This window comes from Scleropages formosus, chromosome 10 (genome assembly GCF_900964775.1).
Source record: "Scleropages formosus chromosome 10, fSclFor1.1, whole genome shotgun sequence".
NCBI classification, from domain to species: domain Eukaryota; kingdom Metazoa; phylum Chordata; class Actinopteri; order Osteoglossiformes; family Osteoglossidae; genus Scleropages; species Scleropages formosus.
In genome coordinates, this window is record NC_041815.1 from 25,025,249 (window position 1) to 25,052,200 (window position 26,952).

Consider the following 26,952-nt stretch of genomic DNA (forward strand, 5'->3'; position numbering starts at 1 on the left):
CACTGTACGGGAAACGCTGGAAGAGGAATAATGCGTATTGAGTCCCGGTCCATAAATATACCGCTCCTTAGACGGCTTTACAAACAGTCCGCATTTTTAATGTAATATTAAAATTAATATTTTACCGTATTAACTTTGCATGGCGTGAACTGAACAGTGATGCGTTAACTTTGTCCTCTGTGTTTGATGGCGACAGACGGAAGCAGGACGAGTGTTTGGGGTGGAACAGCACATGGCTGTGAAGCGCGTTAAAGACGTGACGTGTTTAATATCGGACCTTAATTAAAGAACCGGAGTGCAGAGATTTGCGGAGTAATGAAGTGGGGGCCGGGGGGGTTGGGGGCGGGTGCGGTTTACTGGCGAGAATCGAGGTGCGTTGCGCTCCGCAGGACCGCGGCTTCTCGTTCTAATGATGATGGATGTCTCTCCGCTACGAATGTTTATTCATAGCCTCTAATATTGCCCTCCCTGCAGTTTCAGTCGTAGATGGATGCGGTAATGAATATTTTTTTTTTTTTTATTCACTCTACTCAACTGCTGTACTGCTGTTGTGCCTTTCGTTTCTGTGTGTGTGTGTGTGTGTCTCTCTCTCTTTGAATCTGATCACTGCACATGCCTGTCTATACACACGCGCGCACACACACACGGCTGCCCCTCCCCCACCCTGACGCAACTTTACTACTCAGCCCCGCCCTCACGACTTCACCCTTCCTTCACGATCTGCTACATCTGCATGTTTCTGCTTCAACGAAGCTCCCCTATTGGTTGCTCTTGGCCAATCAGAGCACTCTATTTAAGGAAACGCGTTTGTCTTGAGTACTTGGTCCTGATATGTTTCTCCCATAATGCTTTGCGACCTGTGCTGGCGTCAAATGGACTGCGGCACCTCCCACTGCGCATCAAGCTGGTTTTAAGCTGCATGCTTAGTTTAGAAGACACAACGTCTCTTTTTCACTTACGCACATATCCACAATACACATGCATGCCTACAATATTCCACTGGTTTGCACTGATTTAACCAAAAAAAGTGGAACTGTATTCATGACCATTGCTTTTATTTTAGATTTTCAGCTGCACATGTTGAGAAAATGGGAAAATATTTCATCATATACTTTAAGTAATGAAAATTCTCAGCTCCTGTGTTCATCAGCAGCATATTCCAGGGTAAATGGCTGAATTTCCAGTGGCTTTGGCTCAGTGCGGTCCAACTGTTTGCGCAGCTTGCGGCGGCACCAGCAGGGGGCAGTATTGACATTTGTTTTTCCAACCCTGTGCCAGGCAGTGAGGGAGAGGGGTCGAATGAGTATTTACAGCGAGCTGTCCACTCCTCGGTTCAATAGCGCTTAAAAGGGACCGTAAATCTAACAAAGGGAGGATTCTGGGAATTTGCAGACCGTATCGAGTGACGCGCCATCAAGTAAGCGCTTAATTCCTCCCTTCCACGCAGAGACGGCGGTAATGAACTTCCCAGACACCGATTCTCCCGTTTGGATAGCATGCTCTTAGTCTGTCCTCACACTGGGCTTGTGCTCACCATTTGGAATGTATGAAGATTTCACTGTGTGTGTGTGAGTGTGTGTGTGCATACGTGCTCTGGGGGGGTCCCCGGGTCGCTGTTCAGAGCAAATAAATGACAAATGACAAGTGTTGTTTCTAACCACCTTTTTTTACTTGCATGTTGCATGCCGCCCCATAACAATGCAGAGGCTGATGAAGGTAAAAAAAAAAATACTTACTCCTTGTTTTTTTATTATTTTTTTTTTGTAATGCCTTTATCATTATTACCAGACATTCTGTAATTTGCATTTTTATTGTTTTCTTTCATCTTTTGCTTTCTTCAAAAGTGAGTTTTTTTTCCCTTTTCCTCCTCCTCTTCATGCCTTCATAATAAAGTCTGCCACGGAATCACGGACATGATAAAGCCAGAGACTCGGAGCAGTCACGTTTGATGTGCGGTCACACGGTTGCGTTCTTATTGCTCTCTTCCTCCTGCGGCAACGAAAGCCCTTGTGTGACTAGGGGGAGAGAGTGTTCGTGGCTCGCTCTGCCGTCTCCTGCTGTCCGCTTCTCCCTCGCTCTCGGCGAGACGGTTGAAGCTTAACCTGAATACCCACAATACTGTTCAAAGTGATTTATTGGAGGAGGAGAGCAATGAAGGCACCATGAGTCTCATGCCCGTGGTTCTGCTCTCCATGTCCACACATGTCACTGTGGACAGAGACAGGTTTATACAGGGCTGGACATGTCCAGCAGGACAGCCAGCTCTTCTGATTGCCAGCACCAGCCAGCTGGTCATTAATGTTGGTCCAGGCTGTACAGAAGGTGCTAAGGTGCCCCTGTGCGAAGGCCAACGTCAAACACTGTTGCCTTCTCCACAGCTGGACGCAGGCAGTTTGCGCGCCACGAGTGGGCCCAGAAGGGAGCCTACCTGTTGGGCTGCACCCTGGAGGAGATCTCCTCCGCCATCTTCAAGCACCAGGCCAAGGGCGCCCTCCAGAGGTCCACCTCTTTCCGCCAGGGGCCGGACGACCCGACATCCGGGGACAGCTCAGGTGGGCCTTCCTTCCCCTACGTGACATTTGATTAAGAGAAAGGTGATGCCGTCTGATTCATACGGTAAAGAAGGGGGCAAAGGGGAGGACTTGGACTTCTAACCTGAAGGTTGTTGGTTCAGGCCCCTTTTTCTGCTCCTAAAAATATATACCAAGTAGATGACATAGTGTGTATGTTGATATTTGTTCCTTTAGCTGACAGTTTTTTCCAAAAGGGCTTATAGCTGTTGAGCTACTTACAATGATTTACCTCTATACAACTAGAGCATTTTTACCGTATCAAGTCAAGGTAAGTACCTGGATCAGAGGTGCTACAGCAGTAGGTGGGATTCAAACAATAGCTGTGTTTCTCTCCCCAGGACCAAAGATCACGGCCCTGGAGTGTCTCGAGGCGATGGCGTCAAGCCTGTACTCTGAGCTCTTCACACTCCTCATTTCCCTGGTCAATCGGTCAGTGGCCCCTCCCAGTCTCCTGCCTCTTCCCCTGTTGCCTTTTTTCTTTTTAAATCCGGTCCTAGTCTTGGAGCTCCAGTGACCTTTCTTCTCACTTGTTAATGTCTTTTTAGGCCTGGGGGCATTATTCTACAACTAGGACACTTTTAATATTGCATGTCACATTTTGTTGTCATGTGTCAGTGCTAGGAATTATGGGTATTTTTTAAGCACCATCCCCCCCCCCCCCCAACCGGTGAAGGCTCTTGCTTACTGTAAGTTTCCTGTTGCCCCTCCCCCACCCTAGTGCCCTGAAGTCCAGCCAGCACTCGCTGTGCTCGCTGCTCATCGTGGACACGCCGGGCTTTCAGAACCCGCGTCTTGCCAAGCGGGAGCGCGGCGCCACCTTCGAGGAGCTCTGCCACAACTATGCCCAGGAGCGCCTGCAGACGCTCTTCCACGAGCGCACCTTCGTTCAGGAGCTCGAGCGGTACAAGGAGGTACCGCACACTCGCGCACGCCGTCACGCTTGAACCCCTTGAGCGTAGGGACTCGCTGCTCTTCTGGATCGAAGCCACTTCTCTCCGAAGGTCCCTTTTGGCCCCCCGTATCTGTCGAGCTCCTACAAAAGACCTCCCAGAAAGTGACCTTTTATGGCCGAGGCCCTCAGGTTCAGTGCAAGGGAATGTCTAACCAACCGAAAGACACATATAAGTCATCTTATCCTGCACCCATGAGCCCTGGTGTTGAGCAGTCTGTGGTTTTTTTTCCAGCGCTGAACCCCACGCCCCCCCCTCCCTATCCCTTCACTCCTTGGGGGGCGTGTTCACGAAAACTGCAGTTGTTCATCACGGGTGAAAGAGAGCTGAAATATGGTCCCTCGGACGTGTTGCCTTCCCAGGTTTCGCTCAATCACTCAAACGCTCCAACAGCCGATCTGGGGTGATGCTCCTGCTGAAGTACTCCAAGGCCACGCCCATCATTCGCCCATTGGCCTGTCAATCACCCGAGCCACACCCCCTTGAATGTCTAGCCGTAGGAGGGTTCCATTTACCTTGCCTTGGAGCATTTCAGCAGGAGCATCACTCTCGCTGCATCGTATCTGCCCTCCTTCCCCTCCATTTTACACCTGGCAATCCGTCTCCACACCTAAACAACGATGAGCTCCCGTCCTTCCCTCCGCAGATAGCCCTCCACGTCTGTCACTAAGGAAATCACACTCTTCCTTCTCCGAGATTTACCGTAACGTTACAGTGATGACAGTAACATAGAATATTTCAAATTGTGTTCCAATCTGTCCTTGTTTTTGTTTTTGTGCAGCAGCCTTCTCTTGTGATCGTTGTAAAAAGAATGTTTTTCGTCTCGGATCCCGGCAATCAGAAGGGTTTTTCGACTTCCAGGGTGGTTACCGCTCAGGGCTGTAATGAAGGGAAATTGCAGTGGAACAAACAAGACTTTGAAAAGAAAAGGGGGGAAAAAAAGTGGGCCAATAAACATTCGTTTCTGTAGAGGTTCAAAGCGTTTGAGGTCGAAACCCCCTGAAGTGGAAAGCCTTTCGGTTGCGGGCGAAGGGACCGCCCTGAACAGAAGATCAGAAACTTAATGAACTAATTGACAGCCTCTTAAGACATTGAGCCATAACTTCAAAATCATGATGTAATCTTAGGGTACTAATCAAGCCTCTGTCTCCATCTAGGAAAACATAGAGCTTGCATTAGATGACATAGAGTCCAGTACATCTCAGTCAGTAGCCGCTGTAGACCAGGCCTCAACTCAAGCGCTGGTAAGGAGAAGCTTCTTGGGACATTTTTTTTTTTTTTTTTTTTTTAAAGAAAAAATTACTGTGTTTCTGTTGGTGTGTGTGTGTGTGTGTGTGTGTGTGTGCGCGCGCCCAATGTATGGGACCGCTTCTGATGATTTCTTGAAGATGCCCTGTCTTGTACTCCTATTATTCATCCGTTGCTTTCGGTCCAAAATGCCCTGACCTCCAACCTGTGGTGGCACAGGGGGTGGCGCTGGTGCATCACAGCACATAGGTGGTGGGTTAGATCCCCGCTCTGTGTGTGTGGAACTTAGTGTGGGTTTCCTCCAAGTGCTCTGGTTTCCTCACACGATTCAAAGATGACCTGGGAGATTGATGACTTCAGATTGCCCTTCGTGCGTGTTTGTGTGCTCTACTGTAAAATTGGGTGAGTGATGCTAAGGACTTTACTGTGTCTGTCGTCGTAAGTCAGTAAAAAAAAAAGTAGGTGATAATAGTAATAATGGTAATGATAATAATGCCTGTTCAATTGTAATGAGCATTTCGGCATTTGTTCCGCTATAGTAACCGCGCTGCAGTTATGTTTTCTCTCTGCTTGTTTGTGTTCAGTTCATATTTGTTTGCATCCCGCGACATTTATTCTCCATAAAGGCTGTTAATTACCGGGTTCTGATGTGTTCTGCTCCGTCTTGTGTTGACCGCAAGCCGCCTTCCATCAGCGCCTGTCATGCTGAAGGAAAGCGTGCCGTTCGGGCAGCCAGAGGATGATACGATATGCTGCCCACCCCTTCACATTTGTTCATTTGGCGATCGGTGGAGAATATTTACATTTATTTATTTAGCAGACACTTTTCTCCAAAGCGACTTCCAGGGAACTCTGTGTAGTGTTATAAGCCCACACACCTTATTCACCGCGGTGACTTACACTGCTAGATACACTACTTACACTGGGTCACTTATCCATACATCAGTGGAACACACACACTCTTTGTCACTCACACACTATGACTATGGGGAACCTAAACAGCATGTCTTTGGAGTGTGGGAGGAAACCAGAGCACCCGGAGGAAACCTACACAGACATTGGGAGGACATGCAAACTCCACACAGACTGAGTGGGGTACGAACCACGTTCTCTTGCTCCACCAAGGCACTGTGAGACAGCAGCCCTACTCGCTGTGCCCCCATGCCGCCCGTTACTATAATATTCTATCACTTGTGCTGGAGAACATGGTATTGGGGAAAAATGCTGGGGGGTGTTTAGGTTCCTTATGTCTGCTGCCCTGTTGAGTCTTTACTATAGCCAGTGCGTGTAACCCGCTGTGGCCCCAGTAACACATCTGACAGCCAAGGATGCAGGCAAAGGACTGCTGGTTGTATCTCTGCCCCACCAGCAAGTGTGTGTTCTTGTACGCAGCAGCAACTGTGGAGAAGTGTGCTGGAAGTCCCTGTTTTCAAACCTGTATTTAGGGAGGCGTCGATTAAACCTCACAGCGAGTAACGGTTCTCCGCCTGATTCAGTCTGTCGCCTCCTAGTGGTGGGGTTTGGGAGCACAATATGACAACGGTACATTGAATTCATTCAACCGACACTTTAGAGAAAAATGACTCACAATGTCAAGGTACTTACAACTGGGTGCTCTTACTGGAGTAATTTAGGTTAACTGCCTTGCACAAGAGTACTAGAGCAGTAGGTGAGAGTTGAACCAACAACCTTTGGATCCAAAGGTAGTGGCTCTAACTACTATGCTACCAGCTGCCCCTCAAGCATCTCCATTACTGTTGCTTTTCTCCATAGCAACATACAGTGCTTTACCCATTTATACAGTAAATGGGTCATTTTTATTGGTTAGGGTAAATATCTTGATCAAGGGAACTACCTCGGTAGGTGGCGTTTGAACCTGACACCTCCAAGTCTATAGGTGGGAGCTGTAACCACTATACTACCTTCTACTCCTACAGAAAGTATGAGAGGTGATCTCATTCCAGGACGTTCTAGTACAGGAAAGCAACCACACTGTGCAGCTTAATTTTTAATACCTCTCCTTTACAGTGAGGGATGATGCGATTTAGCCATTTTCAGGCTCGGGCTTTTGTGTCACGTCTGGGCCTTTGGGCGAAGGTCAGTGGGGCACCATTGAGCGCCGGGCCATTTGGACGACAGTCCAGCAGGGAATCAATTCACACGGTAAATAACAGGGTGCGTCACCTCGGGGAAGCGTGTGGGGTTTTTTAAAAATTTTTTTTAAAACATCCATTAGCCTGGGATTCTGTTGGTGGCTAAACAGAGCATTGCCCTGAAATAATGGTGAGCACTGGTATTTAGGGACCTCCGAATAGTGTAATGGGCCTCTGGTTATCAGGTTTGGTGAAAGAGTCATAGTGTACTACTTTTTTTTGAGCAGCTAAATGGTAAGCTGCCCACAGCTTAGTTATATTTTTATTTCTCACACTTTTCTCCAAAGTGTTTACAGTGTTAAGCTATTTACACTGATTTACCCATATACATATGTGTTATTTTTACTGTATCAATGCAGGCTAAGTACCTTGATCAAGGGTACCGCACCCGGGGCGGATTTGAACCCGAGTCCTTTTGCAGCTCTAACCGCTACGCCCCCTGCTGCCCCTTCCTGTTTGTGTCTGAGGATCCCAGATGTGGTCAAAAGGGCAGTGCGAAGGAGCCGCCAGCAGAAAATCGCACTTCGCCCTGTAGTTGAAGTGCAGTGTAAAAAATGTGGCCATAAAGCGTGACGCTTGCGGTCACAGCGTTTATTCTTAAACCCTTCCCCCCGGTCATTAAGTGTGTTCCCGAAGTGTGAGCCTGTTGATATTAAAGGCTAAGACAGGCGAATCGTGACAGCTATTACCGCCGTTAATTGCTTAAGTGGACAGCCGGGGCGCCGGGTTTATGTACGCCTCACTGCCTCCGTGCTCTTATTTCAATATTCGCCTTTAATGAGGGGGGCTTCTGCTTCCCAAAAAACACTCTCCCTTTGCTTTGATAGTATGACCCTTGTCTGGTACTTGGGGGGGGGGGGGGGGCGATGGGCGGTGGGCGGTGGCTGTTGTCATCAGGGAGGGAAAGAAAAAGCAGGCGCTGCCCTGCTGGACTCGATGAGCAGCATGTTAAATGGCGCTAATGACAGGCGTAGTGGGCGGGGCTTCTTAGGGCAGCATGTGGTGGAGGTGAATGGGAATGTGTTGCGGCCCATCTGGGTCGAACCGGGAGCTGGAGATGAATCCCAGCAGTGCGCTTCAGGTGTTTGTTGCTCCAGGAGTGCTCTGTGTGTGTGTGTGTGTGTGTGTGTGTGTGTGGGGGTGTGGGGGGGGGGGGGTAATGCAGGACTGTGCTGTACTTGTAAATGTGTCTTTCTGACCTTCTCTGCAAGTCCTCTGAGTGTTTGGGGTCACAGTGTGTGTGACTGAGTGGTTACATCACGTAATCTGTGCGTGGGTGTGCGTACGCGTGTGTGCGTGCCAGGTGCGGACCCTGGCCCGGACGGACGAGGCGAGGGGTCTCCTCTGGCTCATGGAAGAGGAGGCTCTGCAACCGGGGGGCTCCGAGGACACGCTCCTGGACCGCCTGTTCAGCTATTACGGGCCGTCCGAGGGCGAGAGCAAGGGTGAGGTCTCCGGGAGGGGGCGCCGCGCACAATGCATCCCGACCTCAGATGATCCTTCCAGCGACGAGTACCGCTGGTGATTTTGTCCCACATTTCTCCCGCTCGCAGGGCACAGCTTGCTGCTGAAGAGTGAGAAAGCGCAGCACTTCCTGTTGGGCCACAGTCACGGAACCGACTGGGTGGAGTACAACGCGCAGGGCTGGCTGAGCCACGCCAAGCAGAACCCGGCCTCCCTCAATGCCGCCATGCTGCTGCAGGACTCCCAGAAGTATGCCGTTTAATTTTAGTTTCTGATTATTATTACCCATCCATCCATCCATCCATCCATCCATCCATCATTAGTCCATCCTTGTCCAATTCAGGATCGCGGTGGTCCTGTCTATCCTGGAATCATAGGCTGTAAGGCAGGGTGGTGCACCCTGGATGAAACTATTGCCCCTCACAGGACAATTACACACTCGTTCATTTGCACCCACGCACTCACACATACACCCTCTCTCTGTCACTGTCGCTCTCGCACACACACTCTCAAGTGCCAATTTAAAGTCACCGATCTGCCTGAAACATATGTCTTTGCAGTGTGGGAGGTGCCAGTGCTACCTGCTGCTCCTCTATGTTTTCATTACTGTTAAAATTATTAAAATTTTCATAGCGGTGAGCAGAAGCTGTGTGCTGTCAGTGCAGCGGATTGGTGGGGAAATTCGGGTTACGGTAGGATTGTACGGCCCCTCCGAAGGGCGTGGAGCTGCGGGTCCGTGCCCTTAACCACCGTGATGCCCTGTGCGCAGCCCGTGCAGTGGAGCACAGCGCCCAACCCCCGGTTAATGAGACAGCAGTGGTGTCAATCGCCCTGTGTTCCCTCATGGCGCGGCGGTGAAAGAGCACCATATGGTTCTGTTACACCGGATCTAATCTCACACGAAGCCAGCAGCGATAGTAAACACGCTAATTGGCTCTTGTCGGAGCACGCCGCCGGTCGTGGAGTGCCGTGGAAGGTGTTCCCAACACGGCTCGAGCTGCCTCCACCTCATCTACCCGCCGGTCTCTGATCCAACAGGAAGAACATCAGCAGCTTGTTCGTGGGCCGAACGGGCGGAGCCACCGTGCTGTCGGGATCCATCGCGGGCCTGGAAGGCGGCTCCCAGTTGGCTCTTCGCCGTGCCACCAGCATGAGGAAGACCTTCACCACCGGCGTGGCTGCTGTCAAGAAGAAGTCCTTCTGTATCCAGATAAAGCTGCAGGTGGTGAGCAGCGGGGGGCAGGAGGTGCGGCCGAGGACGCGGGTGGGGAGTCGAACAATCTGAGATGGAGGCGGGGCTAAAGGGTGAATGGGCAAGCTCGTGAGCCAGGTGTGAGCAGGGGAGCTGAGGTGGGTGTTTACGGTGGGTATACGCTTATCTTGTTGCCGTGGTGTTACTCGTTTAAAACTGCACCTCTCCCGGCGCACAGGATGCCCTGATCGACACGGTACGGAGGTCCCGGGTCCACTTCGTGCACTGCCTGCTGCCCAAGGTGGATACTCTGAGCGGGGATGTGCGTGTGCTGAGTGGCCCCTCACCCCGGCCTGGCGATGGCGAACCCCACGGAGAGAGCTGTGACACTGGCCTGATGCAGCTGGATGTGGCCCTGCTACGTGCTCAGCTCCGTGGCTCCAAGCTGCTGGATGCCCTCCGGATCTACCGACAGGGTAGGGGTTGCGCTACACCAGCAGTGGTAGTATCGTGTTTACCACAGTCGCCTTGCGGTCTGAAGATTGTTGGTTCGAATCCCTTCTCCTGCTCTAATCACTATTATCAAGATTTCCTGTGCTGTATTAACAGTGCTGGGTTTTGGTGTTCCTAGGCATTAGGTCCTTTGAGCCTGAAATGTGCAAAAAGAGGGGTAAATTCCAACTGAATTACATCAACTGATGGAGAATCCAGAAAAATAAACTTTCTTAGGACTTCTGGACTTATGGATGTTTTAATTACATTGAATTTCTCACCATCTTTTTACATATTTTTTTTTTTTCTTCATTTTTCCTTCATAAGCTTTAAACATTTCATAGGCCCTAGGCACTGTAGCTGCCGGGAAATCTGCCACTAGGTATAAATAATTTTAAGTAGCTCCGGTGTTGTGGACGTGAAGCTGCTCTCCAAGTGCTGGTTTGGATACTATAGTTTTGGTTTATAAATATTCAGTAGAGGGGGAGGCGAGGATCATGGGTATTGTAGTCCTAAGGGTACATTGGCTTGTTCCACATTTATTCAGTCCTCTCTCCGTTCAGGTTACCCCGACCACATGGTCTTTTCGGAATTCCGCCGCCGCTTCGATGTGCTGACACCCCACCTGACCAAGAAGCACGGACGCAACTATATCGTCACGGATGAGAAGAGGGTGAGTCCTCCTGCCTCTGCGCTCCGGCATCATCCCTCATTTCCTATGTGTTACTTATTAAAGGCAGGATAGATTAATGAGCCGGGACGTCCCCATTTGTTTTATCCCACAGGTGTGACAGTGACAGGCCAATAAACCCCAATTAATCAGGCCATTGTGATGACTTACTGCCCCGGATGCTTGCTTTATGATAAACATTACCGGAACAGATCAATGACTACTAGAGACAGAGGAGAGGTTTTAATTGCTCTGGGGCTCTGGACCCCGAACTTAAGTCCTGAACTTTAAAGCCGTAATCAGCTTTGTGGAGGAAAAAATGCCATTTCTGGTTCTTGGGGACAATTAACCTGGTTTGGACCTGGCGACTGGCTCATGTAGCCTGTTCGTGATCGGTTTCAACAGAGCTCAGCTGAAGAACAATGGCCCCCGTCAGTCCGTCCGCTAAACTGTACGTTAATTTCTGGGTTTATGGGAGAATCACACACACACACACACACACACACTTGTCCCATTTGGGGTCGCGGGGAGCCTAAGTCAGCAACACAGGGCGTAAGGCTGGAGGGGACACACTCAGGGTGGGACACCACTCTGTCGCAAAGCACCCCAAGCGGGACTTGAACCCCAGGCCCACCGGAGAGTAGGACCCGGTCCAACCCACTGTGCCACTGCACCACCGCACCCCTTATGGGAGAATTATTTTGATGTAAAAGCCAAACAAGGGTAACATTGTTTAAAGAAAATAAAAGCTGATGGGGCACAAAGAGGTGAAGGTAACGGACAGTGGGAGTGAGGAGAGAAATAACGGGTTCGGGTGACACGTTTTGGCTCCGTCAGCCTTCCTTTGGAAAAGGTCCTGTTGGAAAGGGAGTCAAACCAAGTGCACCGTGGATTAGGGGCCTGCTGCACCCCCGAGGTCCTGATGGGCACGTTCCCCGGAGGGTCTGGGAAGGGATCTGGACAGAGGGACCGAGGCCCACTCCAGGATCAACAGCCCCAGATTCCAGTCCAACTGGACTCTGGGACATTAGTGTGTCTCAAATCGGCCAAAAATGCTTTAGCCAAATAGAAGTGTTTGCTTGTAATTTAAAATCTGTCTTCTGCAGTGGGGGGGAGGATGGGGATAGGGATGGGGTTCTCATCCATTCTCTGCCCCCGTTCCAGGCTGTCGAGGAGCTGCTGGAGTCCTTGGACCTGGAGAAGAGCAGCTATCACATGGGCCTGAGCAGGGTGAGTGCCAGCGCCCGGCTGTCTGCAGCTCCTCTCCCTCTTGTGCCGTAGCCATCCAGCCGGCTGAAAGATGCGATTGCCTTGTAATTTGTCCTGTTACCCTGCATCCAAATGTGACTAATCTGCTTTTCGTGACCCGTGGTTTTTTTTTCCCCTCCATATCCTGGATGTCCTCACGTATCGTTGCACAGAGGTTTGGCTCGGAACGCTGTGATCACCTGGCTCACGCCCATTGGTGTAAAACAGCAGCCAGTTTCATCGTAGAGCGTTGACAGAAATGTGACTGTGTCAAAAATGTGAACTAATCAACAAGCTGAACGCTAATTACTAATTCTAAACCCCTTAGTAGGGAAATTATTTGAGGTTTTCATTAAATTATTGTATTAAACCGTACTTTGGTTTCCTTTCTAATCAGCCTTTGAGCTCAAATAATTAATATTTTTTTTTTATTGCACTATTGATGGGTGAAAAGTAGCTGAGCTGTGTATTTATTTTTTTCAGCAAAAACCACGCTGATGCTTGTAAAGTTAATTGGTATAGATAAAAATGTCATCCGCTACCGTGGCTAAAATGGGAATTTGTAATTAGGAATTAGTTTTTGTATGCAGTCATCAGACATTTTGTTGTTTTGTGTGCTGTCATGCCTTGCAAAAAACACAAAAATGTTTATTACGAACATACGTGACACTGGCACGCTGCCAACTGGAGCCCAAGTCTGTAACTCGATTAGTTCGTAATTCCGAAGTCCGTCGCTCTTACGACTAAGGCACAATTACAGCGTAGCAATAAGGGTTTTTCTTGATTCATTTGCAGTTTAGGTTCTGAAAACATCTCAGATATACCTGCAATAAATAAAAAAACACTTTGCAAGATGTACTCTTCATATGTTGTTCAACTTTCAGGTTCATCACAGTTAAAACTAGTTTGAAATGATTTGAAATAAAAAAAAAAAAAAAAGTTTCTTCAGATTTATATTGAGTGTTCATTGTTGACCAATTCATCCTGTAAATGTGCAGCTTTCCTCACCTGATTTGTCACCGATATACAGTAACGCTACGAACAATACGATCTGCAAACACTGTGGAAGTGAGTTGAATAATCCGGCCACACTCTTGTGTTTGTTTGCACTTTACTAACATCTATCAGCTGGGTAGGAAAACACAGATTGCGTTTGTTGTGGTGTAGCCAAAAATTGTACAAAACATATGCAGGTGGAAAAAATACAAAATAAATATTCTCGAAAATGTATCATTGAGAATTTATAGCTTGACAGGAGGAGCCAGTGTATATTATCATGTACGGTGTTGGTATATAGTGTAACTTTCTGTCTCCGCCAGGTTCGAATCTCTGCTTTTGCTGCATTACCCTTCAGCATGGTATCCTACGTTGCACCACTTAAAATTACCCAGATGTATAAATGGGTAGATTATTGGAAGTAGTTTAATATTCTAAGTCACATGACCGGTCTGCTTCCCCCTTGCTGCAACATGGTCTTTTATAGTTTGTTCTGGAGTGAGGGAGACCATCAGCCCCTTGTCCAGGTGTGACGTTGTGGGAGTCTCCAAGGGCGCCGACTTCCTCACTCATCCACCACCGAAGCGTCTTTCTGCTTCCATTGTGTTCCCTCTTTTATTGAACAGGGGGCCTGAGTGTAGGGGTTTGTCTTGGTCTACCTAGGAAACATTTCAGCACCACCTCTTGCTCAAGCCATAGAGGGCAAGGAAATAAATGACCAAATAATAGAACCCCACACATTATTATTATTTTTATTATTATTAGTTTCGTTCATCATTCTGCTTTGCTCTTTTCTCCAAAATGAATTACAATACTAAGCAACTAACACTGATTTATGCATTTGCACAGCTGGGTAATTTTTACCTTACTTAAAGGTTCTGCAGCGGGAGTTGAGATTGAAACCCGGGTCTTTTGACTGTGTGAAAACAGCTCTGACCGCCTGCTGCTCGCATTACTTTTTTCCCCTGTGGCTTTTTGGAAGTCAAGTGCCCAGTCGAGTGGCCGTGAGAGATGAGCATCTCATGGATACCTATACGTGGGGCCAGATATTTATAAACAAAAAGAATGTTTTTACCCACTCACACAGCGACATGTCATTCAGTGGGAATGAATAAGTGCTGCTGCAGGGTCAGTGCCAGGTTAACGTGGTCTCCTTTTCTCGATGTGGGAACGGACGGACCTCTCCGCTCGAGGCATCCTATTGGTCCTTCCGCCTGTTCGTCTCTCTGCGGTCACCGCTCCCACGCTGCGGTCACTGTCCCCGGGCCGGGTTCACGTCTTATTAAGAATGCCTCTGGTGCTGGATGCCACCCGGGCCAGATCGTGGAATGCCTCTGTGCCCCGTGTCCTCTGGCGCAGTGCCTGAGGACAAAGACGCCAGTATGTTCCAAACGCATCCAGCACCCACGCTCGGGTCCCAGTGCGAGCGCTTGTGCGCAGTGACAATGACGGGGCCGTTCCCGCCGCTCCGCGCTCTCCGTCACGTGGGACCCGTGGGCGAAGGCCGGCCTCAAAGGCTCCCTTCAGCTCCTCGGGGTGACGTGAATGTGGAAGCTCATGCTCGATATCTTCCTGTGCGTGGGTGTAGACCCCGTGGTTACCGCCGTCCAAAATCGATCTCAGCAAAGAGATGCCCTACTCGTGTCGGAGGGTAACCTTTACTCTAAAAATGAGTGTATACAGCTAAGTTGCTTTAATTGGGTCTTTATTACTCAATTTGTGTTTCCATGCGTTTCCACCACGTTGTGAAACTTTGGACAAAAGAGTCAGCACAATGATGGATAGTAGTAGTAATAATAATAATAGTAATAATAGTAGTAGCAAGTGGTTAGAGCTGCTGCCTTTGGACCCAAAGATCACAGGTTTGAATCCCACCACCTGCTGTTATACCCTTGAGCAAGGTACTTACCCTAAATTGCTCCAGTAAAATTACCCACCTTAACATTGTAAGTCGCTTTGGAGAAAAGCGTCAGCTAAATGAATACATCTAAATGTAATAAGAATTATCGACCTCTGATTACGCATTGTACTATTTTATATGCTCATTATTTGGTTATGGCTTTCGTTGCTTTCTTTGGTTTGACTGAGAGGTGGTGCCGAACTGTGCGAAGGTGGACCAAGATGAACCCGTCCACCAAGGTCACCTGCCCAGTTAGGGAGTCATACACAGCTAAGCAAGTGTGGCAGATGGCATCTCCCCCCCCCCCCCATCTGGTGCATTAGCCATCTCCCTTGGTTGCCTGGTGCTGAACCTGGCAGTTTCTGGTAGGCAGGACTTGGATGTCACCATCTCTGTCCATCATGATGGAGATGGCCGCGATGAACCAACTGGTCTTTTCCAGTGTCGGCGACGCCTCTTCGGTACCGCCTTGTTTCTTATGTAATCGTTTTTATCATATCTAATAGAACAGCTTCGTGATGCGGTCGCGTTAAATCACAGCAAAATTCTCTTCCCTCCTATGAGACGTTGCCTTTGTCCTCGCGGCAGAAGAGAAGGATTGTGGGATCTTGAAAAGCTTGGGATAAAGAAAGTTGCTCCGCACATCCCCAGATCCGCGCTAATTGGCACGATGGGGAAATTTAATTCCGGTCCTTTTTTCCCTACTTGTCTCCTGGAGAACTCCAGGTACGTCTCTGCTGACTTGAACACTCTTAATTAGAAATTAGTCAGTTAAGGAATGCTAATGTGTCGGGGCTTCAGCGAAGGAGCGGTTCGAGTGTTGGCTTAGAGGTTCCTCCCTCCCTTCCTTCCAAATCCCTCGAATTGTTCGGGGCAGGGGATCGTGTCAAATCTCTCCCCGTTAATCCACTTTAATGAGAATCCGCCGCCGGTAGATTGTGGTAAATTTTGGATACGGTTGCCTTTTGGGAATTTAGCACTGCAATTAATATGCATGGATTGGAAATGGATCAGAAAGTCTTGCGCCGTACCTCAGGACCAGTGCTTTTTGTGTGTTTGTTTTCATCACGCTTCCTTTTTGGTTTCCAAAGAGATGGGCGCTCTGGTTACTGCTGCAAGCCAGGCTTTCGTCTTGACTTTGTGCCATTCTGATCATTAGAGTCGTGACACAGGTGGGGATGAGGAGCTGCCGGAGAGCGGCTCGTGCTGTTGCCAAGAGCTGGGCAGTCAACAGGTGGCGTAGTGGTTAAAACTGTCCAACAGCAAACCAAGGACCTCGGTTCCAATCCCACCTCCTACTGTCACTATTATTGTGTCACTATTGGGAGTAGCAAGTGGCTCAGGTTTGAATCCCACCTCCTGCTGAAGTACCCTTGATCAACGTGCTTACCCTGAATGAATACAGTAAAAATGAATGAATACAGTATAAATGGGTAAATCACCATAAGGGGCTTAGTGTACAACCTTAACAGTTTTAAGTTGACTCTGACAAAGATCTCGGAGACATAAGTGAGCAAATGTAAATGCAGACGGCTGAATGTGCTCCTCTCCGTCTCTCCACAGGCGTTCTTCAGAGCTGGAATCCTGCCCAAGCTGGAGGAGCAGAGGGATGAACAGACGAGGCGCAACATCATGCTGTTCCAGGCTGCCTGCAGGGGTTTTCTGGCCCGGCAGTCCTTCAAGAAGAGGAAGGTACTGACCGCAAGGCGGGTCACTTTACTTATCGAGACAAAGGGCTGCTTTTGACAGAGTGATTAAGGTATTTATCACTTTGGAAAAGCAGCTCAACAGAAACGGCCTTGGGAGGCGGGACAGACCCCTGGCAACTACCGCGTACTGGTGTTTCTCCCTGTAATTTCCAGGGAGGGCTGGTCCACGTCCCCAGAGTGACCTTGAAATGTGCGGGAGAGCACCTGCCGTGCAGCACCAGGGGCCATCCCTCAAATGCCTCCTTATCGATCACCTCACCAGAACGCAGAGCCGGCTCTCATGGCCGTTCCACTCAGTCGCTCGGTTTATTACTCCTCCTCCCCTTGCACTTCTACTTGAGAACAGTGTAACTTTGCCATTTGTCACTGGTGCCCTCTGACCCCCCCCCGCACACACACCCGTGATACAGCCTCACCACCTTCTTCCCTCCGTCATAACGGCTCAGTGTCACGGTTTCGTTCTCTGACTCGCTGACCTCAGGGCCTCGGACGGAGACCGAGGGCTCGCCTACGGTGGTCCAGCCCCTCGCCAAGCGACCGTGCCTGATCATGCTTCTAACTGGACGAGATAAGTGGGTGGCGTTGTGCCAGTCGTTGATGTCATAATCTCTGCTCTCAATCACGAGGGCCCCGGGTCGCCCAGCGCTAACACCTCCCACCCCTGCGCCATCCCTGCTGGGCATCGCGGGCCAGAGCGGTCCCAGCATGCACGTACACCCTGGACCGGCTTCTCCCGAGGACTCTCTTTGATCTCAGTTTTGATCTCTGTGTCTCGCCTGGTCATCCGAGTCGACGCGCAGGGCCGTGTGTCGGCCAACGCGTGGGGCGTCCGTCGAAGCTCCTATTTCGAGGTTACCGCGGTTCGCTTTGGGTGACATTTGGAGATTTTCACTTTTCTTCCAGTTTCGTCACGTTTTCTTTGCCCTGCTTCTCGGGGAAAAATTGAAGCAACTCCTTAAAATTCTATAGGAAATGAAACTTCTCAGAAAAAGAGGAAATCGGTAATCGGAGAAGGGTGGCGCTTGCTCTCCTTTCGCGCTCAAAAGCCGTTCTGGTTGGAATGGAGACGGAGGACCGGCTGGAGGAGGAGCGCGAACCAGATCAAGACTGAAGCGCCTGGTAGGAACGACGCTTCTCGCAAGTGGCTTCGTCTCACATTTGTGTTGCGTCTCCATCTTCTTCTCACTCTTCCTTTTACTAAGTGCCTTGAAAAAGAGATTTTAAATGTGTTTTTTTAATGTACCATTCTGCAGAAAAGTCCGTATGTTGTGGAAATTGAGGACTTGTGGAGTTTATGCAGAAAAAATGACTCCATTATGTCAATCCCGCTACTGATTTCGATATTTTATCTTGCTTAAAAAGGGCGAGATGTTCCTTTTGGATGGACCGTGTTTCATAACCAAACCATTTACGTGGATTTAATGGAGGAGGGTTTTTTTTTTCTGCCACAGGGAGCCCTTCACAACTTATTTTCTGCAGCTTTCCGAACCCGGCGAGACGAAGACCCCTATTTGCGTGACTGATGTACTCGGATACAGTCATAGCTTCATGGCAATAAATTACCCCAGATGATTCATGATGGTGACATTTCAAGTTGTACTTGCAATTGAATATCTCCGTTAAATGAAATACGGAGAATCGGAGCCTGTGTTTCCCGCCAGACGGAGTCTTTACCGTTCCTTGAGCTTCAGGGGCTTTGATGAACTTGGCGCTCTTGGTGAAGGAAAGCTGTGGACAGACAGATGAGTCGTTTTTGAGAATATCGGCGTCTCCCGGGCGATCTTAAGGAAGAGATCCGTTTGGTTTGTTGAGATCAATGGGAGCGTTAAGGTAACTGCTGTCGACTGGTTTGAAGGCCTTCAAGATATGCATGTGATGTTTTCCCAGTACAACCCCTCCGCCTTACGAAGGCAATGCGTTCCCGAAAAACCTTTCGTCAGGTGAATTCTCATGTCAAAAATGTGATTTCCATTAGATTCAATGGCAAAAAATTTTAACGTGTTCCCTGAGCCCCAAAATTAACTCGCATTATACGCAATATGAGCAGATCCTGATGGGCAGTTGCTTCATTAGTTAACATTAGTTGTCATAACACGACTCCTCTGTCTCCTCGGGAGCAAAAGATTCACACATTGAAATGAATTAATTCACACCCGTTGTCCAAGGTGCCGTCGTTGGGACGGCCCAAACAGGACCGTGGTTATGGAGATCGAAGCAGGTGGAACTGCCATCCAAGAGCTGATGGTGGTTGAGAACTTAACGCAACATGAGCCAAACTGAGTGCGAAAATGACCGCTTGTTGGCTCCGGTGAGCGAATCCAAATTTGGTCCTCATCAATGCAAAGAAATGCTTCGCGAAGCTGAAGTAGGGCTATCAAATGAAACTGCTCGTAAAGTCGAATTCTTGGACGTGTCTCAGGGTATACTGTGTAAAATCCCATTTTGCCTTGGAAATCTCGATCTCTTCCGCACGTGCTGAGAAACTCGGCCCCCCAGCCGACACCCCCAATGGAAGGTGGTCTCAGTATAGCAGTTGCGCCATGGAAACGATCCTGGTTTTGAAACTCTCATCGGTCTTAAACTTTATTAAGGTCTTGCCGTCAGCACATCCGTGGGGGTGTTGACGGGTGACGGCTATGACGGGATGAGACGGCTTTTGAAGATGCCAGAAGAAGGCAGTGCTGCACGCGGAGGGATGTGGTGTGGAGGCCCGCACCTTGAAGTCTTTCTTCTTTATTAACCCCCCCAGACACTAAATCAGAAACAACACACACCCCTTTACCAGAGCCATGTTGTGTGTGTGAGATGAAGTGCCTCTCCTTTGAAGAGAGTATGTGTGGATGCTGCAGGGGAATATGCTGTGCCTCTTCTGAGAGTGAACAGTTCTCTTCCTCCTCCTCTTCCTCCTCCTCTTCCCGTCTGTGTTTCGAAGGTGAGCCGCTGCTTGCCGGTGATCTTGCAACGGAATCGTTCTCGCGTCTAATTAAATCGTCGCCTACAGACAGAGCTCCTCTCTGAGTGGCGAACAGGTGTGTGAGCGGTTGCGTCGCTCCCTCCCCACCATGCCTGCTGCCACTTGTTAAGCGATGGCAGCACATCTGCGGTGAGTCGAAACACACCTGTAGGAAGACCAGGTGAAGTGACTGGCGGGGGGGGGGGTACGTTGCGGGGCTTTTGGCTGGAGGCCAGCGGCCACGTGCCGAGAGCACGGAACAATCCCGCACCTGGGATCAAGTCGAACCCGCGACCCAGAGGTGACTTTGCCCCTCCCACAGCCGCCGGATCATTATCTATTCACGCTGCCTAAATCCCGCAGTCGTCGCTTACGAAGGGGATGCGCCGCTCCCTGTCAGACAGTAAACCTGCATTTTTGATGCAGAATTACACCCTTTTTGTTTTCCCTTGTCCTGCGAGCGCTTTAATCCGCTGTTTACGATATTTGTTGTGGGTTAAGCGTCGCAAATTAGCTCCATTAAGTATGCTCAGCTGCCGTATTCGAGATTTGCCTAATTTTGCAGCGCGTTAAGGATTTCATGGTGTGACAAATTGCGATCGCCACAGAAGCTTCAATGAGGCCCGGATCCACTTGATGCCGCAAATTGTGCCGCTTTAATTGGGTTTCCAGATAATTTGCCTCTATTGGAGACGCCTGTGTACCGGCAGCATGTAAATCTTGTAGCATTTTGAAACGGCTGCCAAGCCGTGTTGACGTTTGATTTAATTACTGCGAAATGCTCCCGCTCGCCTTGTGTCCGAGTCTGGGAGAGTCCAGCCGCCTGGTTTCGCCCCGTCCCGTTTGAATCGGGGCGGTGAACGTAAACCGGTACTCGGTTTATTAAACTAAAATGTAAAAACCATTTGCATCATACTTCTGTACCAAGTATGGAGTGGGGCAGCAGGTGGCGTCGTGGTTAAAACTCCCGCCTTACGCTCGAAGGACCCGGGTTTGACTCCCACCTTCTGCTGCAACACCCTTGTTTGAGGTATTTGGTACCTTGCGTTGATACAGTTCAACAATGACCCAGCTGTACACATTCACACACACATTTTCTGAACCGCTTGTCCTATACGGGGTCGCGGGGAACCGGAGCCTACCCGGTAACACAGGGCGTAAGGCCGGAGGGGGAAGGGACACACCCAGGACGGGACGCCAGTCCATCGCAAGGCACTCCAAGCGGGACTCGAACCCCAGACCCACTGCGCTACTGCACCCCCCCTTGACCCAGCTGTATAAATGGGTAAATCATTGTAAGAATCTTCACATTGTAACATGCTTTGGAGAAAAGTGTCATCTAAATAAGTAAATGTAAATGTTGTCCTGCAATGGCTCACACACATAGGAGTTGATACACACATCACTTTTACAGTCTGGTAAAAATACAGATTTTTGGTGGGGTTGCCATAGCACCTGGCATGTCGTAGAAATAGAGCTGTTTCACCACTGCTCCCCCCAGTGGCCCTCGCCCAGCCAGACCCTCACAAAAAGAACTCCAGTGTCCAAACTGGCTCAGTGCCCCAGGTCCAGTGCCGTTCTCTCAACCATTTTCCCCGTTTTCCATTTTAGAGGAGGGGGGACAGAATGCTTGGATCTGCTTCATTGATTTTTATTCTATTTTTCCCCTCTCGCTTCAACGGCTGCTGATTTTCAATGTTATTTCCAATGTGGTTTTCAGCATGCAGAACTGAGCTTGAGCTGCACTATCTTGCAGGGTCGCCTCTCGCACGGGGCCTGCCGCATCTTCCCAGTTTGCTCACACGCACACGCACACGCACACACGCACGCATCATAGACACAAGCCCACACGCTGCCATGTTCTGGTCTCACGTTCCTCCTGCTACTCAGATCCAGGACCTGGCCATCCGCTGCATCCAGAAGAACATCAAGAAGAACCGTGGCGTGAAGGACTGGCCCTGGTGGAAGCTCTTCACCACCGTGAGGCCGCTCATCGAGGTGCAACTCACCGAAGAGCAGATCCGAGGCAAAGACGTAAGTGCCAGCGGTGCGCGGTCCACCTCCCCCTTCACGTGACCAACCCGTGACCCTATGGACGGTACCGAGCCCATATTGGTACCTCATTTTGCTAGTTAACGTTTTATTTTCCCATTTTTAAGATCCGGTAGTGTAGTGGTTGAGGATCTAAACCAAAGTCTGAAGACTCATGCCCAGAGGAGGCTGCTGCTCTTGAAGTAGATGATATCTCTTATTTATTATAGTAAATAAGACTCGACACCTCATCTTGCTTTCACAATCGTGAAGCTCCACATTGTCTTGCACCTCTAAGTCACAATCATTAAAGGCTTAATTATACACATCCCTCCATTTACTTGCTAGGATCTGTAAAAATCTTGAATATAGTTACAATAACTAAAAGATATTTTGTAGAATTATTGTAACACTTAGCTTCATGTTACATAAAAATTAAAATTTTAATTTAAAATTACTGAAAATAAAAATACCTTCCCTCCATACAAACCATACTCAGCAGACATGTGCAGTATTTTTTCTCATCTTACTGATCACCAGCAGTGAGGTATACATTATATATGAGCTGTAAATACTATGACATACTGTAAAGTGACAGCTATTAGATTAACATCGGTAGCATAGTGGTTAGCGCTGCTGCCTTTGGACTCAAAGGTCACAGGTTCAAACCATACCTCAGGCTTTCATACCTGTGAGTGAGGCATTTACTCTAAATTTCTCCAATAAAGTTACCCAGCTGTGTAAATAGATAAATAATTGTAGGTAGATTAATGCTGTAAATTGCTTTGGAGAAAAGCATCAACTAACTGTAACATGTTTAGGTAAGTTTTAGTGACCCCTATTGGCTGGATGTGTAAATACAGGTTGCATTTGCCTCTCTTTGGACAGAAATTTATGGTAAAACAGTAAGTGAAGAAAACGCAATATAAAGTAACTAGTGGAAAATGTTCATATCTTCCACTCATAACATGAAGAGACAGTGTATCCAGGCACTGGGAGGTAAAAATGCGAAAATGCACCCCATCTATAAAAAAATCCACTGTAGAAATATGCTAGGAAACAAGACTGTCTGCGCACACAAATGGTTTCTCTGTTCCAGCTCCATAGCTCTGGCAGCCTCTCAAAAATGATTAGAAATCATCAGATCCGAGTGGCTGTTGATCACCTTCCTTCCTGCTGTCACAGTCGGCCCTTTTACGCGTGCCGAACTTAATGCTGAGAAGGATGGGCGGGGGGGGGGGCGGCGTGACTGACCCGCGGTGCTGCGGCTCGTGGGGGGATGAGAGGAAAGCGACGGCTGGGGTGCAGTCGTGCAGAGAGGCACTTTTGATCAGCACGGTGACGCATGCTGCACACGTCCATCATGGCCCTCACGTCGCGCCCTGTCGATCGCCGCTATCTCTCTGCTTTCAGACCGTTTTTAATGCCACACACAGTCGTCCAAACGCATAGGTCTTTGTCCTGTTCAGTTTGTCCTAAAATCTTTAGCGGTTTTATTCAAATTGTTTAGTTCTTGGCCTATGTGTGTCATTTGAGGGGGAACAGCTGGATGTGGGGACGAGATTAAGAAGGGATGCAGGATTTTTGCAGCCTGACCGCGATGCCTCGTGCGACCACTAGGGGGCCTTGTAGCTTCTCCGGTTGTTGGCGCCCCGCTCATGTGTCCGTTCACATCCAGGAGGAGATCCAGCAACTGAAATCGAAGCTGGAGAAGGTGGAGAAGGAGAGGAACGAGCTGAGGCTCAACAACGACCGGCTGGAAAGCAGGGTAGGTCCCCCCCCGGACGCACTTGTGATCGCATTCCACCTCGGCCCTCCGGACCTGTGGGAGACACCCCGACGAACACGCTCCCCAAATGCAAACACACGGCGAAAGCGTCTGAGAGGAGCCCAGTGAAAAACACACCACGCTGCTGATAAGGCCATTATATTGCTGTGTATCTCCGTTCCTGAACAGCAGCCGCTTGTCTGCCATTTGCCTCCGGTGCCGATAAGCAAAGTGAAGTCGGGGGGTCACGTGACCTCCTCCCTTGCTGCCGGCGGCACCCGCACCTGTTGCTCAGGCCCAGTGTTTGCATCGCAGGTCACGGAGCTGTCGTCGGAGCTGGCCGATGAGAGGAACACGGGCGAGTCGGCCTCGCAGCTGCTGGAGTCGGAGACCTCAGAGCGCCTGCGTCTGGAGAAGGACATGAAGGACCTGCAGGTAAGGTGGCAGTCGGACTCACCCGGGTAGGTGTGTGTGCGCAGTGTCAGCTGCTGTTCGTGTGACTGTTTGCTGATCGAGAACAAAACGCAGGCATCTCAGTCTCAGAAGGAAAAGGCTGCTCAGAGTGGCTAAGGAACTGCCAAAGGTTGCAGGTTCGAGTGTAGCTCTTGTAGCTTTGAGCGCAGGTTTCTGTAGGAAATATTACCAACTGTTATCTGACATTTTTCTCCAAATAACTTAGTGTTGCGTTTGTTTACTGAGTTGGTATTATTTCTTTAATTAGCATCATAATCCATCCATTCATTATCAATTAATGCTCGTCCATTTCAGGGACGCAGCGGTCCAGAGACTATCCCGGAAGCATAGGGCATAAAGAATGATACACCCTGGATTGGATGCCAATCCACTGTAATCACAAACACACACTAAGTGCAATTAAATCTTCTTGCCAAGATGGCGGTGTGGTAGCACGCGGCGGCCACCTCGGGCCTTCAAATTTGTTGCACCGTGGTCTCCGGAGAAACAACATTTCGTTCCACTATATACAAGCTGTACAGAAGAATGACAATAAGAAAAACTTGAACTAAAGTCATTAATTCACCAGACACACATCTAAGGATTGTGTGAGGAAACCAGAGCAGCCAGCAACATTTATTCATTTAGGTGACACTTTTCCCCAAATTGACTTACAACGTTAAGCTACCTAAAATTATTTAGCTATTTATACAAGTGGGTAATTTTTACTGTATCAAATCAGGGTGAGGACCCTGTCCGGGGGAGCTGCAGTGGGAGTGGGATTCAAGCCCATATTTTGAACCCGGTTGCGACAGTTGTAACCAGTACGCCACCTGCTGCACGAAAGAGTGTGAGCGTTCAAAGTATGGAAATGCAGGCTGTATACTTTGTATATGAAGGTGTTGCTAAGCAACAGAGTATTGCAGCGTGATGATTAAAAGTGAAGTGGTTTGCGCGCAACCTCACGGCTCGTTACCCTGCGTCCGTTCGGAGGCTCCGTGGAAACGTTGCGCCGCTCCTGAGCCGTAACTGAGGAACATCTTGGAACGCACCGAAAATGTGCAGCAGAAGTCTAATTGGGAGCTGCCGTTTTGTTTGCTTTGCGAGGAATCATTTCACAGGACATGGTGCCATGGGGTGTGTGAGTATGTTGGCCCAGGGGTCTCTCACAGCTGCCGGCTCCCTCACAGGCCAAGTTCGACGCTATGAAGAAGCAGATGGAGGCCATGGAGATGGAAGTGATGGAGGCCCGGCTCCTGCACGCGTCGGAGCTCAACGGGGAGGTGGACGAGGACGACACGGGTGAGTTTGTGGGCGGGGCCACCGCTGGAAGTCCAGCGTGCGACGACGGACCTGTCCTTTCTCAGCCGGATATCACGGCTCCGCGGCTTTCAGGCTCCGCGACTGAACCGCTCAAGCGCCGCGCTCATATCTGGAGGAAAACCTACGGGGCGGCATCTCCCCACGACCCCTCCCCTGATTAGAAAATTAGAAAATCCTCGTCCAAAACACACACGGCCCCCTCATATTACTGTTAATGCCGCCTAATTGATTTTTTCCTCCCGTCTAATGAAGTCTAATACATTGCAGTTAATGTCTGTTCTCCTGTAATTAAAGAAGGGGGCATCGATCCTCCGGTGTCGTGAGAGCCGTGCCATAGGGCCATCAGCTCTGCTTCATGCCTTCCTGGTGCACGAAACATTGCGATATTGATTTTTGGAATACAGCAGTGCCACATGGCCTCAAACTGTTTTCATTTTCTTCTTACTATTATTATAATTCTCATTATTAGGAGCTAAAGGGGGAAGGAAAATGATTTGTGTCTGATGGGTGTTTCGCAGATGTGTCTCATTCACACTACGTGTCTTTGCTTTGAAAGTGATTTACTGCCCTAAACCCCCTGTGTAGTCAGATAACGGATGTGTGTGTCCCCCCCCCGCCATGACCCCACAGGGGGCGAGTGGAGGCTGAAGTATGAGCGCGCCGTCCGGGAGGTGGATTTCACCAAGAAGCGGCTGCAGCAGGAGTTTGATGACAAGCTGGAGGTGGAGCAACAGGGCAAGAGGCAGCTGGAGAGGAAGGTACAAGGGACTGCCGGTCAGCGCACACACGCACACACACGCGCACACACGCACGCACGCACGTACGCCTCACCCGCCGGCCCTCCATTACGCCGGCCGTAATTCGTCTCCCTGCTACGCTTGTTCCCCGGAGGCCGGCGAGGGGGAAACCGCACGGCTGTACATCATTTAGAGGCAGTCGCTCTCGCTTCATCTCAAAGTCATAAACGTGCGGTAAAGTCTCCGCCCCCGTCGGCGCTCGTTCCGCCTGCCCTGGCGCTCCGCCAGTGACACGCGTGTCCCGTGTGCCCGCCGCCCCCACCCCCGCGCAGCTGGCGGACCTGCAGGCGGATGGCGAGGAGGCGCAGCGCACCGTGCAGCAGCTCAAAAAGAAGTGTCAGCGTCTGACGGCCGAGCTGCAGGACACCAAGCTGCACCTGGAGGGCCAGCAGAGCCGCAACCACGAGCTGGAGAAGAAGCAGAGGAAGTGAGTCAGCTGCACGTGTGTATACACACACACTAACGTATATAGACACACGCACATATACGTACGCGTATCGAAAGCTACTTTAATACACTGATCCAGCACATACACTATATTTACATTTATTCATTTAGCTGTTGGGGGGGCAAGGTGGCGCAGTGGGTTTGGCTGCTGCCCGCTGTGTTCTTGGTCTGGGGTTAAGAGCCCTGCTTGAGGTGCCCTGCGACGGACTGGCATCCCACCCTGGATGTGTCCCCCCCACCTTCGGCCCTGTGCCCTGCGTTGCCGGGTTAGGCTCCGGCCGCGACCCCACTCGGGACAAGCGGTTGTTGACAATGACATTTAGCTGTCGCTTGCCTCCAAAGTGACTTAGTGTTGTTACTTACGATTATTTATCCATTTATACAGCTGGGTAATTTTACTGGAGCAATTTGAGGTAAGTACCTTGCTCAAGGATCCCACAGCTGGAGGTGGGATTCGATACTGCAACCTTCAAAGGCAACAGCTCTTACCAATTTGCGACCAACTGCCTGTATATAGTTACGTAGATATACTGTAAAGTCATGTAAACTTACATAAAAACACACGTATTATATGCAATATTTACA

General features: G+C 49.6%; 1 protein-coding gene across 12 annotated transcripts in view; it reads left to right on the forward strand.

Moving 5' to 3' along the window:
* The window catches only part of myo18ab (myosin XVIIIA b), a 100,359-nt gene that overhangs the window by 48,421 nt on the left and 24,986 nt on the right, over positions 1–26,952 (forward strand). For 11 of the 12 annotated variants that reach the window (XM_029255416.1, XM_029255415.1, XM_029255423.1 and 8 more), the window contains 18 exons: positions 1,705–1,716; positions 2,379–2,552; positions 2,912–3,002; positions 3,292–3,484; positions 4,681–4,767; positions 8,228–8,369; positions 8,478–8,637; positions 9,427–9,613; positions 9,819–10,056; positions 10,636–10,745; positions 11,907–11,972; positions 16,450–16,578; positions 21,439–21,582; positions 23,258–23,347; positions 23,663–23,782; positions 24,991–25,102; positions 25,754–25,881; positions 26,193–26,347. In XM_029255416.1, coding sequence (XP_029111249.1) covers positions 1,705–1,716; positions 2,379–2,552; positions 2,912–3,002; positions 3,292–3,484; positions 4,681–4,767; positions 8,228–8,369; positions 8,478–8,637; positions 9,427–9,613; positions 9,819–10,056; positions 10,636–10,745; positions 11,907–11,972; positions 16,450–16,578; positions 21,439–21,582; positions 23,258–23,347; positions 23,663–23,782; positions 24,991–25,102; positions 25,754–25,881; positions 26,193–26,347 — 2,338 coding nt within the window. The remainder of the gene's footprint in view (positions 1–1,704; positions 1,717–2,378; positions 2,553–2,911; positions 3,003–3,291; positions 3,485–4,680; positions 4,768–8,227; positions 8,370–8,477; positions 8,638–9,426; positions 9,614–9,818; positions 10,057–10,635; positions 10,746–11,906; positions 11,973–16,449; positions 16,579–21,438; positions 21,583–23,257; positions 23,348–23,662; positions 23,783–24,990; positions 25,103–25,753; positions 25,882–26,192; positions 26,348–26,952) is intronic. The other variant, XM_029255414.1, reaches the window with a different exon arrangement.